At 51.9% G+C, this 18,675-nt stretch overlaps 1 protein-coding gene and 1 long non-coding RNA gene across 2 annotated transcripts in view; one reads left to right on the forward strand and one right to left on the reverse strand.

Moving 5' to 3' along the window:
• Window positions 1-2,893: 2,893 nt before the first annotated feature.
• On the reverse strand, window positions 2,894-7,793 carry LOC145721208 (uncharacterized). Its single transcript, XR_014144746.1, has 3 exons — window positions 7,490-7,793; window positions 5,270-7,164; window positions 2,894-5,066 (listed from the first exon to the last, which is right to left on the reverse strand). It is a non-coding gene; the product is annotated as an uncharacterized LOC145721208 (long non-coding RNA).
• A 90-nt stretch (window positions 7,794-7,883) lies between these two features.
• Window positions 7,884-18,675, forward strand: part of ZDHHC18 (zDHHC palmitoyltransferase 18) — a 23,416-nt gene continuing 12,624 nt past the window's right edge. Inside the window, exons 1-2 of the mRNA XM_006739557.3 lie at window positions 7,884-8,306; window positions 12,367-12,527. Of these exons, the coding sequence (XP_006739620.2) occupies window positions 7,990-8,306; window positions 12,367-12,527 (478 nt within the window). The 5' untranslated portion in view covers window positions 7,884-7,989. The remainder of the gene's footprint in view (window positions 8,307-12,366; window positions 12,528-18,675) is intronic.

The following is an 18,675-nucleotide window of genomic DNA, read 5'->3' on the forward strand; positions in this document are numbered from 1 at the left end:
CATCTGTCAATGGATATTTTGGTTGCTTCCACCTTTTGGCTATTATGAATAATGCTGCTATGAACATTGGTAGACAAATATCTGTTCAAGTCCCTGCTCAATTGTTTTGGGTATATACCCAGAATAGGAATTTCTGGATTATATGGTAATTCTATGTTTAATTTTTTGAGGAACTGTTGTGCTGTTTTCCACAGCAGCTGCACCATTTTACATTCCCACTAGCGATGCACAAGGGTTCACATTTCTCCACATCCTCACCAACACTTGTTTTATTTTTTTAAATAGGTTGCACACCCAACATGGGACTTGAACTCACGACCCTGAGATTAAGAGTGGCATGCTCTGTGACTGAGCCAGCCAGGCACCCCTGTTTTGTTTTGTTTTAAATAGTAGCCATCCTAGTGAGGGTGAGGTGGTGTCTCATTGTCATTTTGATTTGTATTCCCTAATGATAAGTGATGTTGAGCATCTTTTCATGTGCTTACTGGCACATGAAATATGTATCTTTGGAGAAATGTTTATTCAGATCCTTTGCCCATTTTTAAATCAGGTCACTTGTTTTTTGTTGTTTGAGTTGCTGAACTTCTTTATATATTTTGGATATTAATCAGATATATGATTTGCAAATATTTTCTCCCATTCCGTAGGTTGCCTGGTTGCCTTATCACTCTGGTCATAGTGTCATTTGATGCATAAAAGGTTTTAATTTTGATGAAATCCAATTTACCTATTTTTCTCTTGTTGCCCGTACTTTCAGTGTCATATGCAAGAAATCATCACCAAATCCAGTGTCATGAAGTTTTGCTCTTTGTTTTCCTCTAAGAGTTTTATGGTTTTAGCTCTTATGTTTAGGTCTTTTATCCATCGGGGGTTAGTTTTTGTATGTGGTGTGAGATACAAATCTAACTTCATTCTTTTGCACATGGATCTCCAGTTTTCCCAGCACCATTTGTTGAAAAGACTGTCTTTTCCCCATTGACTGGTCTTGGAGCCCTTGTCAAAATTATTTGACCATCCATGCAAGGGTTTATTTCTAGGCTCTTTTATTTTATTCCATTGGCCTATATGTCTGTCTTTATGCCAGTACCATACTGTTTTGTTTCCTGTAGCTTTGTAGTACATTTTGAAATCAGGAAGTATGAGACCCCCAATTTTATTCTTCTTGTTCAAAATTGTTTTGCCTATTCAAGCACCCCTTAAGATTTCATATGAATTTTAGGCAGACAAAGGCTTTTTAAAATTTGGGCTCATGGTTTCTCTGGCAATACAGTTACCTCAAAACCTTTTTGATGTATAAGTCAGAGTTCTCCAGAGAAACATAACTAATGGGTTGTATATGTATATTTGTGTGTGTGTACAGATATGAGTGCAGGGGAGATAACTGGCTCATGATTGTAGAGGCTGGCAAGGCCAAAATCTGCAGGGTAGGCCAGAAGCCAGAGACCATGGAGGAGCTGATATTGTTATTCAAGTCTGCTGGCAGAATCCCCTCTTTCTTAGGGGAAGTCAATCTTTTTTTCTATTAAGGCCTTCGACTGATTGGACAAGGCTCACCTACTTTATGGAGAACAATCTGCTTTACTAAAGTCTACTGATTTAAGTATTAATCTCACCTTATGGGGTGCCTGGGTGGTTCAGTTGGTGGAGCATGTGACTCTTGACCTTGGGGTCATGAGTTCGAGCCCCCCACTGGGTGTGGAGATTACTTAAAAAAATATTTTAAAAAATGTTAATCTCACTTTACAAATACCTTCACAAAAACATCTAGAATAGTACTCGACCACATATCTGTGGACTGTGTGGCTTAGCCAGACTGACCGAAAAATTAATACAACAGGTTTCTATTTGCTTCCAGTCAGATCCATGTGACACTAACCACCCTCAAGCTCTTTCTTAGACAGAATTCTCAAGCTTCTATATTTGCTTTGACACCCTTGCCTCTTCTTTTAAAGATTTTATTTATTTATTTATTAACATTTTATTTATTTATTTGACAGAGAGAGACACAGCGAGAGAGGGAACACAAGCAGGAGGAGTGGGAGAGGGAGAAGCAGGCTTCCTGCCGAGCAGAGTCCGATGCGGGACTCGATCCCAGGACCCTGGGATCATGACGTGAGCCGAAGGCAGACGCTTAACAACTGAGTCACCCAGGCGCCCCTATTTATTTATTGAGAGAGAGAGAGAAAGAGCACAGGTGTATGTGAGTGGGGGAGGGGCAGAGGGAGAGGGAGAGAATCTCAAGCAGACTCTGCGCTGAGCACAGAGCCTGACAGAGAGCTGGATCTCACAACTCTGAGATCACAGCCTGAGCTGAAATCAAGAGTTGGGTGCTTGGGGCGCCTTGGTGGCTCAGTTGGTTAAGCGACTGCCTTCGGCTAAGGTCATGATCCTGGAGTCCCAGGATCGAGTCCCACATCAAGCTCCCTGCTCAGCAGGGAGTCTGCTTCTCCCTCTGACCCTCCTCCCTCTCATGCTCTCTCTCTATCATTCTCTCTCCCTCTCAATAAATAAATAAATAACTTTAAAAAAAAAAAGAGTTGGGTGCTTAACCTACTGAGCCATCCATGGTGCCCCACCCCTTGCCTCACTCTTTTTTAAAGATTTTATTTATTTATTTAAGAGAGAAAGAGAGAGGGCGCCTGGGTGGCTCAGTTGGTTAAGCGACTGCCTTCGGCTCAGGTCATGATCCTGGAGTCCCGGGATCGAGTCCCGCATCGGGCTCCCTGCTCGGCAGGGAGTCTGCTTCGTCCTCTGACCCTATCCCCTCTCAGGTGTTCTCTCTCTCTCAAATAAATAAATAAAATCTTTAAAAAAAAAAGAGAGAGAAAGAGAGAGCATGAGCGGGGGGGGGGGTGGCGGCACAGAGGGAGAGGGAGAAGCAGGCTCCCCGCTGAGCAGGGCACCTGATGTGGGGCTCGATCCTAGGACCCCGGCGTCATGACCTGAATGGAAGGCAGATGCTTCACCAACTGAGCCACCCAGGCGCTCCCCCTTGCCTCACTCTTAATGTAATGATGGCTACACCAAAGTCATGTGAAATAATAAGCTGATATTTGCCTTACAGGTGTTCACATCTTCCAAGACCTTTTTCAATCTTAGACTACTTGTTGTCTAGAAGCAGTCAGCTTTTCTGACTCTGAAAGGCCCATTATCTCTGGACTTTATTTCCCTTCCACCTCTGCTTGAAAACCAGCTAATTCTCACCTAAGTTCACCTCTTTCTTCTAATGCTTTATAAAAGCGCCCATGCTAGTTAGTAGGTTATTGTCTCTCAGCTCTAAGCCCACTCTTCTGCTTTCTACTATGAGATACTGGAGCTGGGACTCAGCAAATCCATTTCTGCTTTGTCAGCTGGCTCTGTGTGTGGCTCTGCCGGTAAGGGCCACCAGAGGGAGATAGTGAGTCCAGAGGAGGAAGGGAAGCTCCCTCCCTCTGTTCGCTTCCTTTTCCTGTGAGGTCACTCTAGCAAAGCTCCTTCACCTGGGCAGCAGCCGGGCCTTCCTGTAGCAGCAGCTGAATCCACTTTGCAGAGTTTTTCAACAGCTGGTTTTGCAGAACCAGCTTCATGGTGTCGCAGTCAGAGACACCAGCATCAGCCAGGTGGCACTGTCCTCAGCGGTGTTGGTCCTTCCTCCCTCTCAGACACCAGACACCAGCACCAGACTTAGAGGTCTGAGTTTCAGCTCTGTGGAGCCCCTCTTCTAATCTTCTAAGTTTTCATAATTCCAGATGCTTCCCTTTGTTCTCCTAGCTCTATGAGGTATAGATGCCTCCTGCTGTTGCTGCTCCATGGTATCTCAGAGTTGTAAAAAGACAGTTAGTTAACAGCTTTGTACCGAGTTAACTCTTCCAGCTATTCTTTATATTAAACTCTCTCTGTCCAATGACTGGTATAGCTTCTGACTCATTGGCTGGACCCTGACTGATACAGAAATTGGTACTAGGAGGGGGGTCCCAGGAAATAGACCTCAAAAGATGGGAACACGGATCTGGTTTGGTTGTGTCATTGGGTTTCAATGTGCTGAGCTCCTTGCCAATGAGAAATGCAATGCAACTAATCCACGGCATGCTGTGGCATCATGATTAATCAAATTATCACTTGTGGTTATTTGGGATGACTTGCCAACTCAAGCAAGTGCCTTGGGCACCCAAGTGTTGCACTAGACTATTATGGCAGTGATGATGACTATGGGGACTTGGTATGGCAAGAATGCTTGTGAATGCATCAGAGTCCTTGCACGAAGAAGATGACAAGCTTGGGTCTTTAAACTCTCAACCTAAGTCATGGTCAGAGAGTCATAGAGCTTCCAGGATAACCATAAGAGAATCTCTTATTTCTCCTAGCCCCAGATTTATTTGCTACAAATAGAATATTGCACATGTTGCAGATTTAGAACAGTTGAATTCAGTCTTATTTTTTTAAAGACTTTATTTATTTGACAGAGAGAGAGCACAAGCTGGGGGGGTGGGGAGTGTCAGGCAGAGGGAGAGGGAGAAGCACACTCCCCACTGAGCAGCGAGCCCGACATTAGACTTGATCCCAGGACCCTGGGATCGTGACCTGAGCCAAAGGCAGATGCTTAAACGACTGAGCCACCCAGGTGCCCCTTGAATGCAGTCTTATTAAGTCTTTCAGGTGATGGAGGAGGAGTGGGACCCTGATATTTGGAATGGGCACATCTGGTTTGACTCAGTCTCCTTCATTCGGCTAGCAGGTGGGAACGGGAGCAAAGATCAGCACCGGGGAGTTTTATGAGCCAGCTTGTCACTTTCACTTGCCTTCCATTAGCCAGAATTCATTCACTTGGTCACACCCATCTGTAAGAGAGGCTGGGAACTGTGAGTGTTGGTGAGAATGAGTAGTTTATGTCACACTAAATGGGCCACTGGTGACATTTAAGATAGAAGGTGGGTTGTTTTTTTTTAAAGATTTTATTTATTTATTTGAGAGAGAGAATGAGATAGAGAGAGAGAGCATGAGAGGGGGAGAAGCAGAGGGAGAAGCAGACTCCCCGCTGAGCAGGGAGCCCGATGCGGGACTCGATCCCGGGACTCCAGGATCATGACCTGAGCTGAAGGCAGTCGCTTAACCAACTGAGCCACCCAGGCGCCCCGGTGGGTTTTTTTAAAGATTTTATTTTTATTTATTTGAGAGAGAGAGAATGAGAGAGAGAACACCTGAGAGGGGATAGGGTCAGAGGACGAAGCAGACTCCCTGCCGAGCAGGAAGCCCGATGCGGGACTCGATCCTGGGACTCCAGGATCATGACCTGAGCCGAAGGCAGTCGCTCAACCAACTGAGCCACCCAGGCGCCCCCCTGTGGGTTTTTTAAAAGATTTTATTTTTAAGTAATCTCTACACCCAATGTGGGGCCTTAAGTTACAACCCTGAGACCAAGAGTTGCATGCTCTACCCACTGAGCCAGCCAGGTGCCCCAAGATAGAAGTTTTAGGGGAGTGATGTAGACAGAGGCTAAATTTAAAAAGTAGTAAGTGAATAGGTGACATGGAAGTGAGAGCTACTCTTTAAATGAGAGAGAAAAAGATAAACCTGACACTAGAGTGAGGAGGCAGCCAACATGGAATGCTGTTTCTATTGTTGCTATTTTAGTTTAGTTTTGCTCTTTATTTGTTTGTTTGTTTTTAAAGATTTATTTATTTGAGAGAGAGAGAGCATGCATGCCCATGCACAAGTAGGGGGAGGAGCAGAGGGAGAGGAAGAGAGAATTTTAGGCTCCACGGCCAGCGTTGAGCCCAATGTGGGGCTCGATCTCAGGATCCTGAGATCATGACGTGAGCCGAAATCAAGAGTCTGAGGCTTAACCAACTGAGCCACTCAGGTGCCCCCTGCTTTTTAATAGATAGAGAATGGAGCATGTGTTTGCAGTCTCTATGAACAGAGAGAGAAGTAGGACATGAATGGAGGGCTGGCCATGGGCAGAAAGAGGCCCACATCTTTAAGATGAGAGGCAAGGATCAATGCAAATAGGGAAAAATTATGAGGTAGAGAGGAGGGAAGCTGAAATCAAGCAAGATAGTTTGAGTTTCTGTAGTGACAAGGAGCAAGCAAAGGTTTAGGGTTGCAAAAGAACCCAGTTGGGTGGGACAACAGGAATCTATACTGAAACCAGTATGTCCAGTTTTTAACTTTGTTCTACAGCCAAGGAACAAGAGGGGAGGAAGCCCACAACGTGATTCACTCCAAGGTGGGGCTCATCAAACCCAGAATCTTTGGCACCAAGGGCATGGCTGGGCAGCCTCTGGCATGTGTAACAATTAGTGATCCTTGAGGTCACTGTTGTTACCTTTCTATCCCTCTGCATTATGTATTTTTTTTTTTTAAGATTGATTTATCTTAGAGAGAGTGAGAGGGTGCAGGGGGGAGGGGCAGAGGGAGAGGGAGAGAGAGAATCACAAGCAGACTCCGTGCCAAGCGTGGAACCCAACCTGGGACTTGATATCACAACCCTGAGGTCATGACCTGAGCTGAAACCAAGAGTCGGATGCTCAACCAGCTGAGTCACCCAGGTGCCCCTGCATCATGTGTTTTGATTTTGTTTCTTACTCTCTCCTATACTAGTCTCCAGCTCTCTCTTTTCTTATACTTTTCCTTGGGTTTTCCAGTAATCCCAATGTGGTGGACAGAACCTAAGGTAACCCCCAGTGATTCCTGCCTCCTGGTATTCACACAAAGGTGTGATCCTCTTTTTGAGTTCAAGTGGGACCTGTGACTTTCTTCTAACCTATAGAATATGGCAGAAGTGATGGGAAAGTAGTCACTCCCACTACATACATAATAAGTTTCATTACGTGAAACCCTGTCTTAGCAGACTGGAACTAGAGACTCTCCTTGTGGGCCTGATAAAGTAAGCAGCCATGTTGGAGAAGCCCACATGGCAAGGAACTGCGGTAACCCCTGGGGACTGCAGATGGCCTCCGGAACTGTTTTGCTGTTTTGCTGACAGCCAGCAAAAACCCCAGGCCCTGAGTCATACAGTTGAAAGGAAATACGTTCTGCCAACAAAACCTGAATGGGCTTGCAGGTGGATTCTTCCCCAGTTGAGTCTCCAGATGAGGATGCAGCCTTGCTGATACCTTGATTACAGCCTTCTGAGACTCAGAGCAAAGGATTCAGCTGACCAGGCTGGCACTCCTGAGCTGGAACCTATGAAACAATAATGTGTGTTGTTTTAAGCCACTAAATTTGTGATAATTTGTTACACAGCAATTTGGAAAATGAATACACCCAAAATTCTTGAAAAATACTGTGGCATCAACCCTACATCAACCCGGATAGCTAGAAAATCCTTGGTCTGGGTCCAGATCACAGAGCTGGGTGAGGGAGGCCAGAGGATGTGCCGCACATACCCCCTAGGCACTTTGAACTTCAAGATAGTAGTTAACAGGCCCCTGGTTTTGTTTCACAGCAGACTGTCCCCCCCACCCCTATCCCTGCCTGCCTGCCCCACCCCCCCCACCGCCCGAAATACCTATCCGGTCAGTCCTCAGAGATGGGTGAAGCCTGGCCCTGGAATTACAGATCGTCAGAAGTAGATCAAGAAGTCCACCACTCGAATCTCGGCCCTTGGCAAGGTGCCTGGCACCCAGGGGACGCCCAACAAATGCTTTCATTGCAAAACAACAGAAAGCTCCCGGGAGCGCGCATCTGCAGCCCCGTCGTTGTGCAGAGGGGACCGCCGCGGCTCAGGGTCGGCAGGGACAGGACAGGGCCCCGCAGCGGAGCCGGACCTGGCCGCGGGGCGCGAGCGCCATCCCGGGCCCAGGCGGAGGGGGCGCTGCGGCGGGAGGCCGCGCCGGGCGGGGGGCGGGGCGGGGCAGCGGCGGGGCCGCCCCCAGCGAGCGAGCGCCGCGCGCCGCCGCCGCCGCCACCGCCGCCGCCGCCACCAGCACCACCTCCGCTGCTCGGCCCCGGTCCCGGTGCGGCCCGGCCGGCCCGCGGGGCGCCGAGCCGAGGCCCGCGGCCGGCCGCATGAAGGACTGCGAGTACCAGCAGATCAGCCCCGGGGCCGCCCCGCCGCCCGCCTCCCCTGGGGCGCGCCGCCCCGGCCCCGCCGCGCCCCCCGGCCCGGGCCCCGGGCCCCCGCCGCCCGCCGCTGCGCCCCGCTGGAGTAGCAGCGGCAGCGGCAGCGGGAGCATCGGCCGCCGCCCCCGGCGCAAGTGGGAAGTGTTCCCGGGCCGCAACCGCTTCTACTGCGGCGGCCGCCTCATGCTGGCCGGCCACGGCGGCGTCTTCGCGCTCACGTTGCTGCTCATCCTCACCACCACCGTCCTCTTCTTCGTCTTCGAGTGAGTCCCGCGGCGCCCCCGGCCCCGCCCCCTCGGCCGCCCGGTCCCCTCCGGCCCCCTCCGCCCCCTGCCGCGCACCCCACCTGCGCGGGTCCTGCGTGGGCACTCCAGCCCCTCTGGGCCCCCGCTGGGCCGCCGCTCCTCTCCCACGTCCCCGGGCGCTCCACCCTTCCCTGCACCTGCCAGGCACCCGCCCCTCCCAGCTCCCCCGGGGCCTGTGCCCTGCGCCCTCCGCTCGGGATCTGCCCCCAGGCCTTCCCAGTCTCCTGGCATCTCTCCTCTGCCCTCCCGGGCCCTCTCCACCTACCTACCCCCATCCTCCCTCGCCCATCCGGATGCCCCGTCCTCTGTGGCCCGTTCCCCCATCCTTCACTGCCTTTCCCTGGCACCCAGCCTCTGCCAGGAGCACCGCCCTCCCATGGCCTTCACAGCCCCACCCTCAGTGCCCTCTCAGAACCTGGCTCAGTCCTCCCGGACCTCCTTGCCCACTACCCGCCCCCCCCCCCCAGCTTCTTTCCGACCCCTCGAAGCGTCTTTGCTTTCTGTCCCTTCCAGACAACTTCTGAATTTCTTCCGTGTCCTTTGGCTTTATGCTCCCCATTACAAATCTCCTGGCTGCCTTTGGGTCCCCTCTGGGGTCCCCTCTTATCTCTCTAGCGCAGACCTTTCCCCCCTTGCTTTCCCCTCAGTCTTTCTCCCTCTAGGCCCTCAGGCAATCTTCCCAAACAGCTCTGGGCCTCTCAGGCCTCCCTCCTCTCTCCAACACCTTCCTTAGCTTCCCCAGCACTTCCCAGCCTTTCCTCAGACTCCGCCAAGCCCCTGCCCCCCACCTCTGACCTCCTGGTTTTCTTTGCCTTCTCAACATTCTGGAGCATACACCGCCCCCCCCCCCGCCCCCCGCCTGTCCCACGGCAGGAACAGCTGCAGGGCCTTGTTATTTCTCCAGAGTCCAGAGTGCTTTGGTGTGACAGGTCTTATTTGCCCCCTTGGGGGCTTTTGATCCCCAGTGACCCAGGATTGGTCCACACAGTATCTCCATTTTCTGGTTGGAAGAGGGGATGCTTGTCACTTCCCAGGGTTGCATTTTCATATCGGAAGTTTTGCTGCTTGGAAAACTTGGTCTCTAGCTTGAGCCATCTGCTGTGTGAGTCTTTTGCACACACACTCACACTTCCCCTCCTAGTTCTCTCCATCCTTTGTGGTCTTCCTTAACTGTGCGGTGTGGTGAACAACTCCTCCGGAGCCAACAGACCTGGTTCCAGCCCCAGCCTGCACCACCTGCAGACTGCATGACCTCGGGGCAGTCCCTTCACCTCAGGGCCCCAGTGCCCTCGTCTATAAAATGGGATTTATAATAGGTCATCATGAGGGTGGCACAAGGTCATGTATGTAAGCTTTTAACCAGGAACGAGCACTTAATGCTGGATGCTGCTGTTAGCTGTCGGCTTCACCATAAAGCACTTCCTAAGGGCCTGTGGCCACGCTAAGACTTGGCCACGCTGAGACTTCCACAAAGACACCACCCCCTTTCCAGCTGCCAGATCATGTATCTGCAACCCTGGGTTTCCCCTTGAAGCAAGGTGAGGACTTCGTATGAATTAGCTTCTCCCTTTACCCCTTCCTTTCTGAGTCAGGGTGGATAAGAAGTTCCAGGATAATATAACAAGCAGAAGCTCTGGGGAGCCCCCAGCCTCCAGCATGTTCCCTGGGCTGAGTTTCAGATCCATCTCACTGGGCTGACCCACATGAGTGTTTTGAAAGTTCCTTTTCCAGTAGCCCTGGGGCTGCAGCCTGAGCAGGAGGAAGTTGACCCCTGTGACCCTGCAGCGTGGGGTTCAGTCAGTTCAGAAGCAGGATCTTCTGGGCTGCATGGGTATCTTGACTGGTGACAGATTTGTCCCCCAGAGAAGGGAGAAAGGAGGACTTCTGGGTTTGGGAGGGCTTGTGAATCATCTCGCCTTGTCTCTGCTCTTCCTCACTTGGGCTGGTGGAGTTGGCAGGAGGGTTTGGGTTTGGGCTGAGAGCACCCCTGGGTCTGAACTGGGGTGAAACCTCAGTAGGGACCCGGCACGTGGGAACACTGGAGAGTGAGCAAGCTCACATTCTCCCATTGCTCTGGGGAAAGAGAGAGTGGCTCTCTAGGGCTTTTTCTTGCTGAGAAGGGTTTTGCTTCATTGTTTGGTTTGGTGGATTATTGCACAGGGCTGTCAGCAGGGTGCCTGGCTTCTGTCCCACTTCCCATGCCACACGGAGGCCAGAGTGCCCCTTTAATTCTAAGTCAGATCCCAGTGCCCCCCCCCCCGAATCCTCCCTGGCTCTCCCGAATAAGAGCCAGCGCCCTGATAATGGGCTTCCTTTCTGTCCCTCTCCTCCCACTCCCCCCACCTCCCCATGCATCCTCCTCCAGACACATTGGCCTCCTTGCACATTCCTGCCTCAGGGCCTTCGCACTGATTGGAATACCCTTCCTTTAGATGGTCTCATGGCTCAGTCCCTCACTTTTCTTCCCTCCTTCCCTGACTGTCAACATAACAAACCACTCCCCTCCCTCCTATTCCTCTTCCCTGACTACTTGTTCTCTGGAACCACTTGCCACCATCTGAACATACTCCGTGTATACTTTCTGTTAGTTTGTTGCCTGTCTCAGTTCTCCTCACTGTTATGTCTTCAGTGCCTGGAACAGGGCCTGGTGTGTAGTAGGCACTCAATACAGTAAATATTTGTTGAGTGAAAGTAGAGAGTATTTGCTGAGGGCCCGGAGGCCCCAGCCCTGTCATTGGCTGGCTACGTGACCTGGGATGTAGCTGTGGGCCTCAGAGTCCCCCTCTATAAAATCAGGGAGCCAGGGCTTGGTGTTTCTGAGGGTTCTACAAGTCTCAGACTTCAAGTCCCCATCCCGCAAAGAGTCTGGCTATCCACAAACTGGCTGATGGTCATGTGGGTGACACAGCCCAGCTTTGTTTGAAGCTCGGACCTAGGGACCACTGAGGTGTTTGGAGCAGAATGTGTGGTCCCGTTGGAGCCCTTGGTCTTGGCAGTTTCTGCTCTTCAAGGGAAGGACCTCCCTGGAGGCCAGAGCCTCTGGCGATGGAGGCTCTGGAAGGAGGGTGCAGACGTCCACAGGTCTGCTTTCTGCAGCTGTGCCAGCTCCTTGGCTGATTCTGGCCTCCCAGTGGCCTGTCGTTTCCCGAGTAGCAGCTCCTCACCCCATCAGGTGCCGCTCTCAGTCTGGGAGGGAAGACAGCAGACGACAGCAGTTAATCGTGTGGGCAGGCCTCAGAGTGAGCCCGTGCACAGGCTCTTCTCCAGACCAGCTAGGCTCGGGGACCTGAACGCGCTGACTTGGGATGCCAGCCCTTGGATGACAGTGGCAGTGACTGGACCATGCTCTTCCGCCTAACCTCCTTCACCTGGCTGACGCTCTTCATTCCTCAGATTTTAGCTTAGGCATTATCTCCTTCAGCCAGACTTCCCTGACTGTTCGGCTGTCTTCCTCTTGCCCGTGTTAGCACACACAGTCCTATGTGGCTCCTCTCTGTCCACAGGTCTGTTTTCCCCACTAGACCAGAGCCTCATGGCGGCTGGGGAACAGCGCCCTTGTTCACTGCTGTTTGGGGAAGGTGTTGCCTGGCGTATGTAAGACCTCGCTAAGTATTTGTGGAGTGAGTGAGTGAGTGAACATTTTCATGGATGGTCGACTCAAGCGAGTTGGTAGTGGCTGCCTGAGGCTTTGTGTTTAGAAGGATTCTGAGGCTGCAGCTGAGTGCAGGGGTTAAGAATGCTGGGATCTAGATTCCTCTCCTTAGCTCATTTAAAAAAAAAGTGCTGGGATCTATTGATCGTGTCTGCTATTGGCTCAGAGGGAAAGCGCAAGGATCACTTAGTGATGGCTGCCCGAGGCCCTGGCCTAGGAGCTGTCCCTCTTCCTCAGGGAAAGGCTCTCTGCACGGATGGGAATGCGGGGTGTTTCTGGGCTGACAACACCTGCCTGGTGCTGCAGCCCTGTGCCGCGGGGAGCCCTCTGGGTATCTGCTCATCTCTCTCTCTCCCCCCCCCACAGCTGTCCCTTCCTGGCCCGCCAGCTGACGCTCGCCATCCCCATCATCGCTGCCATCCTCTTCTTCTTCGTCATGAGCTGCCTGCTGCGGACCAGTTTCACTGACCCCGGGATCCTGCCCCGGGCCACCGTCTGTGAGGCAGCCGCCCTGGAGAAACAGATCGGTGAGGCTCCTACTCGGGCTGAAGCTGTGTCTCCTAGCTCCGCGCTCCTTGATTTGAGAGGAGGCCTGAGTTTCTCTTCCCACACCTTGCCAGACACTGGGGGCGCGGTAGTAAGTAAGGCCGGCTGGAGCGGACACCAGAGTGGAAACACCTGATAAACCAGTGAGCAACGAAGCAAGCAAGAGATGCTGGCAAATGAAGGCTGTGGTGGCCGCCAGCTTAGTACTGAGCGCTCACGGGGGGCCCGGCGGGCTTTTCACCTCTTTATATGCGTGCTCTTATTTCATCCCCCAGTAATCCCATGAGACAAGGACTGTTGTTATTCTCCTTTTACTGGTTACATTGAGTCTCAGAGGAGCAAAGTAAGTGGCCCAAGATCACCCAGTAGGTGGAAGAGCTGGGATGAGATCTCATAGAGTCTGACCAGAGTCTCTGCCCTTAAACATTCGTGTACTTACTCCTTCTCTCGTCAGACATTGGTGGCACTTTTCTAGATGCTGACGATACAGTAGTGAACAAATAGGACAATAATCCCCTGCCCTCTTGGAGCTGACGTTCCAGCAGGAGGAGAAGGACCGTTAGTAATTAAACATCTGGGATGTCAAAGAGGAAAGCAGGGAGGAAGGATGAGAGCTGGGGGAGGGTATATGGTTTTAAATAGGGTGGTCAGGGAAGGCTTCGTGAAGGAGGTGACTTCTGAGCAAAGAAGCAAAGATGTGAAGAGATGAGGAATTGAGCTGTGTGGGTATCTGGAGGAAGAGCACAGTAGGTGTAGGGAGTGGGCTTGTTTAGAGTAGGTGATCTGGGAAAGCTTCTAGGAGGAGGTGGTCCTTGAGAGGAGCCCTGAATGGTGTGATGGGAGCCAGTAATATGCAATCCAGAAATAGTAAAAGCGAAAGCCTGGAGCGCTGAACGAGCTGGTATGTTTAAGAACAGTAGGAAGGCCAGTGTGGCTAGAAAGAACCTGTGCTTCCAGGCGCCACAGACAGCCCTTGATTCCTCCTAGACTATTGTGGGTCCCCCTGGGAGGCTGGGTGCTGGGGCCAGGGCCTTAATCTCAGCTTGCTCCACCCCAGCTCCTTCCTGTGGAGAAGTGACGTGGCTGTTTGCACACCTCAGGGGTTTCCGGTCCGTGGTCAGTTCCTTCCCCTAACAGAGTGGCTTTCAGACAGGCTTTTAAACATCTAACTGGCCTTGAAGAGACCCGGTAGCCTGTAAATGTCAGAGCCTGCTGCATCCAGCACTGGAAGTCAGTCCACAGATTCTTTGGAGCAACTCAGGAGGGTGGGCAGGAAGGGGGAGGATATTCTCTTGCTCTTTGTTCTGCGTCTCATTCCTCTGCCTAGGCCTGTCCTCGGCCACGCCCTCGGTTGCTGTCTTCCTCTGCCTGCAGCCAGCTTCCTCCCCCCTTGTGACCCTGGGCCACTCACTGCTTGGCCTCCTAGACCCGACTCTGCTCCTTCAGCATCCTGCAGTCTGACCTGGGCAGTCCACCTGACAACGGGGGAGGCCCCGTGGCAGCCCGTTTCTCCTCCCTCCAAGTTGGGGCTAATCATGGGCAGGATTATGATCCAGCTCAGCCTGAGCTTGGAGAGCTGGCCGCCTGGAATCCTCTGGCCTCCTGTGAGCGGTGTGGGTAATAATAACAACTGTAATCCCCCATGTTTGGGGAGCACTTGACGGTGTACTGAGTGTTTCCCATCCATTATCCCCACAAAACCTCCCCACAGCCCCGCTGTGCTCATGCAGAAACTGAGGCAGATGAACACATGGCCAGGGAGTGGAGGCATGGAGATGGACTGTGTGCCTTGACTCCCAAACCCCTTGCTTTCTCTTCTGAGATGGCCACAGGGACACGTCTCTGGTCTTCGGTGGCCACACTGTCTTCATTCGTATGTCTCAACCCAGATACTCTGTACTCTGAGATGCTTTCATGACCCCAGTTGGGCCAGACCTTCCATGACACATTCCCAGAGCTCCTTGTCCTTCTTTTCTTGGCCCTGTGCTGCACGGTGATTGTTACAAAGTTGTTGGTCAGGCCCAGCAGCCTCTCCTGGACAGTGAGGGTCTTGTTCACCTAGTCTGCTGCTTGAGGGTCCAGGGATGTTGGCTGAATGGATGAGCCTCTGTAGAGGCCCTCCTTGCTGTCCCCAGGTGACCGATGGAGAGATAGTTGGAACTTCTCCCAATTAGGCATTATGGCTTTAATCACTTATGTGTTAATTCTATATGCTGACTCCTGAGTACAGGCGGAGGAGGTGGGAGGCCAAAAACAAATCTGATGTTGACCCTGCCTTCGGGCAGTTTCCAGGCTAGCTCAGTCCAGGGTGGCGTGTGACCACGCCTGCAGGGGTGACCAGCTGCCCCAGGGACCAGTAGGCTTTGGAAGAGGATCAGAGAAGCCAGGAGCATCTTCTGCCTGGAGGATGTGGAGAGGCTTCATGGAGAGATGCCTTGAGCCAAAGCTTAAGGTTTGGGTGGAGTTCAGGCATGGGAATATGTGTGAAGGGAGCCCTCCCCGCAGGTGGAACAGAGGAGGAGAGGACCGGGGTGGGGAAGGAGCGGGGACAGGCATAGAACCCTGAGCAGGCCATATGAGCTGGAACAGGAGGACTACTTCAAAGAATTAGAGAAATTCTGGTTGGAGAATGGGGTGGAATTAGTCACTTGGGGCCCTAAATGTCAGGGTTGGAGACTTCCCTTTGCGAACAGCTGCCATGCCTGGAAAGTGACATCGTTGAGGCCTTTGAACTCTGAAACTTGAACGGGAGCCAGATTTGAGGGTGGGGCCAGGAGGTTTCTAATCAGGGTGAACTATATTTTCTCGAAAAGGACTAAGGTCATTGAGCCTTTTCGAGAAGGCTGGGGACCAGCTTCGAGGTGGATGGTGCTGTTCATATAAACACGAACTGATGATTACTGGGGCCCATGCAGACTGTGGGCTTCTCACTTCGGCCCCATAGGCCAGCAACTCCAGCCCAACAGGCTCTAGCCCAAGGCTGCCGCCCTACAAGGACCGTCTGAGGTGGGCTGACCAGCTCCTTCCAGTCTCGTGTCCTGGGAAACCCCTCAGTCATAGGCAAACCAAGGCGGTTGGTCACCCTGGTCTGAGATCTTGACTTGTCAGCTGGTGACCCATGCAGCTGGGTCTCCCTACAGGGCCATACAGAGTCCAGACACTCTGGGAAGTTGGAAAAGGGGTAAGGGGTGCCAACACTGCCCCCAAGAGGCTCCCAGTCTGATGGGAGACAATAGAAACATCCAGATCAGAGCGACAGACCCTGACCTAGACACGTTTACAGCTCACAGAACAGACATAAGGCCGCCTCTCCCTCCGCCACCACCCAGCAGGTCACGGACTGCAGCCTGTCTGTGCCCAGAGTGTCTCCCCCCAGGTCCTTCTGAAGCCCACTGCCCTAGGGCAGACCTGCCCCATTTGCTACCTGGATTGGCTCTGCTGACCAGGCCCCAGCACCTGGCTTCTCCCTGCAATCACAGTTGTTTCTCCAAGACCCAGATGTGGCCCCAGCCCTCCCTGGCTTAGGATTTGGGTGATTCCCTGGTGGCCTCAGCAGCACTTCCTGAAGTTCGGTCATTTGGGTCCAGCCTTTATGATGTTTACGCTTTCTGCATCTCACCTTGTACCTTCATTTCCTTAGTATTTTCCTTTAAGCATTTCATTTTTAAATGTATCTTACAAAGAAAGTTTCTATCACCCTTGTAAGCGGAAAGCCTCTTACTCCTAATAGAAGATAATCTTCAAAACAAAACATAACAATGTTACAGATTCTTGGTGGTTACGCTTGCCTGCAGAAATAGTCACTTTAAGGCCTGATCACAGCTCTTAGGTATTAGAAGTCAAGCGTTTTCCTCTTGATGGAGTCAAAGGCTTGAAAGAAAATTGAAAAGGGGCTAACTTTCTGATCCCATGAATCAATGTTACTTAGTGTTGTGGCCAGGAAACGGATCATCTTCCCTGTTCCTGAAAACTTGCCCGCAGAGGTGCGCTCACTTGCAGTCTCAAGGCCAAGCCTAGCCTACCTGCCCCCGCCCCCCCAGCCCCCCCCCCGCCCCGCCACGCTGTGCGCGTTCAGGCCTCTGTGCCTTTGCTTTGTTCACACAGCCCCCTCTACCGCTGTCCCTCTTTCCCTGGTGAGCCAGACGGCTCATTCCTCCTGATCCAGCTTAATTATGCTTCACCTTTTGTTGCTTCCTTGAATGCCGCCTCCAGCCCCCACCCCACACGTTCCCCCTGGGATCGAGTATAGACGTCAGTCATACCATTAATCCTCGAGCTGTGGGTTCGGCCTTTCTATCTCTCATTCCCATCACTATCTGACAAGTCTGATACGATTATTACTGAGTGAGGAACTGAGGCTCCGAGAGGTTAGGCAGCTTCCTCAAAGAAACAAGCCAACAAGTGACCAGGCCAGGTTTCAAAATGAGATCAGGCTGGCCCCAGAGTCACCAGACTTGACTCACAGTGCCTCTTACACGGACTCGGTGATTATCCACTTCACCTGCTCCCTCTGCCCTCAGGCCAAGCTCTTCCTGTGTCCTCCGGCCTGCCCCTCAGCTGGTAGGTGGTGGGCGCTCCATAAGCCTCTGGCATGAACAGAAATGGTCACGTGGGGATTACGGTGACCCACGGCCTGGGCACTGTGGCTGACCTTGCACTGACCTAGAAGCTGGGGAGACCCCACCCTGCCGCCGTTTCCTCCACAGGTGGGGGCAACGGAAGGCCAACAGTCAGGACCCAGCAAGGCGGGTGGCGATGCCGGCCTTCCCTCACGAAAGCCTGCTCGGTAGCTCAAGCCGGCCCCCGGGGCCTTCCCCGCCGGCCACGGGGCTTCAGTCACAGACCCAGCCATCTGGCTCTGACTGCAGAATGCCGGCCTGCTCCCCTCCCTGGGCTTTGGTTGCTGTGGAGAGACCCATAGCATGGCCCTTGGTGAGGGAGGAAGTGTGGGGAGATTCATTTGCTTCTCACAGGTGTTCAGGGGGACGAGCCTTGCCCCTCATTACCACATCCCCAGGGGCTTTAGAGCCCCGGCTACGTGCCTGGGGGCAGCAGGAAGGCCTTGCTAGCAGGAAAGGCCTTTTTACTTCTTGGGGGAAAACCCAAAGCAGAAAGCCTTGGAGTAGATCTTAGATTCCCTTAGGGCAGAAATAGCATCTCTTACCGCTCTTTCTTCTTTTCTTTTTTTTTTTAAAGATTTTATTTATTTATTTGACAGAGAGAGAGAGAGATAGCACAAGTAGGCAGAGCAGTAGACGGAGAGGGAGAAGCAGGCTCCCCGACGTGGGACTCGATCCCAGGACTCTGGGATCATGACCTGAGCCGAAGGCAGACGCTCAACCAGCTGAGCCACCCAGGTGCCCCTCTTCCTTCTTTTTTCAACAAATATTACCTAGACTAGGTGAACAAAGCAAATGTGGGTTTTTGTCTTGTTTAAAGGACGCGCTAGGCCCAACGTGGGGCTTGAACTCATAACCCCGGGATCAAGAGTCGGACACTCTACTGACTGAGCCAGCCAGGCACGCCCCCTCCCCCCGTTTTTTCCTAATTTTTATTTTTAACTTTCGTTTAAATTTTATTTTTTTATGTATTTATTTTTAAGGTTTTTGTTGTTGTTTTTTGTTTTGTTTTGTTTTTAGTAGGCTCCACACCATGGAGCCCAAAGCAGGGCTTGAACTCACAACCTTGAGATCAAGACCTGAGCTGAAATCAAGAGTCAGATGCTGAACTGACTGAGCTACCCAGATGCCCCAAGATTTTATTTTATTTTATTATTTTATTTTATTTTATTTTTTATTTTATTAAGTAATCTCTATACCTAGTGTGGGGCTCAAACTTATAACCCTAAGATCAAGAGTCACATGTTGTACCGACTGAGCCAGCCAGGAGTCTTTAATTAATTAATTAATTAATTAATTAATTAAATTTTTTTAAAAAGATTTTATTTATTTATTTGATAGAGAGACAGCGAGAGAGGGAACACAAGCAGGGGGAGTGGGAGAGGGAGAAGCAGGCCTCCCGCTGAGCAGGGAGCCTGATGCGGGGCTCGATCCCAGGACTCTGGGATCATGACCCGAGCCGAAGGCAGACGCTTAACGACTGAGCCGCCCAGGCGCCCCTTATTTTTTT

Source organism: Leptonychotes weddellii, chromosome 4 (genome assembly GCF_054177405.1).
Source record: "Leptonychotes weddellii isolate Sample4059 chromosome 4, ASM5417740v2, whole genome shotgun sequence".
Classification (NCBI taxonomy): Eukaryota; Metazoa; Chordata; class Mammalia; order Carnivora; family Phocidae; genus Leptonychotes; species Leptonychotes weddellii.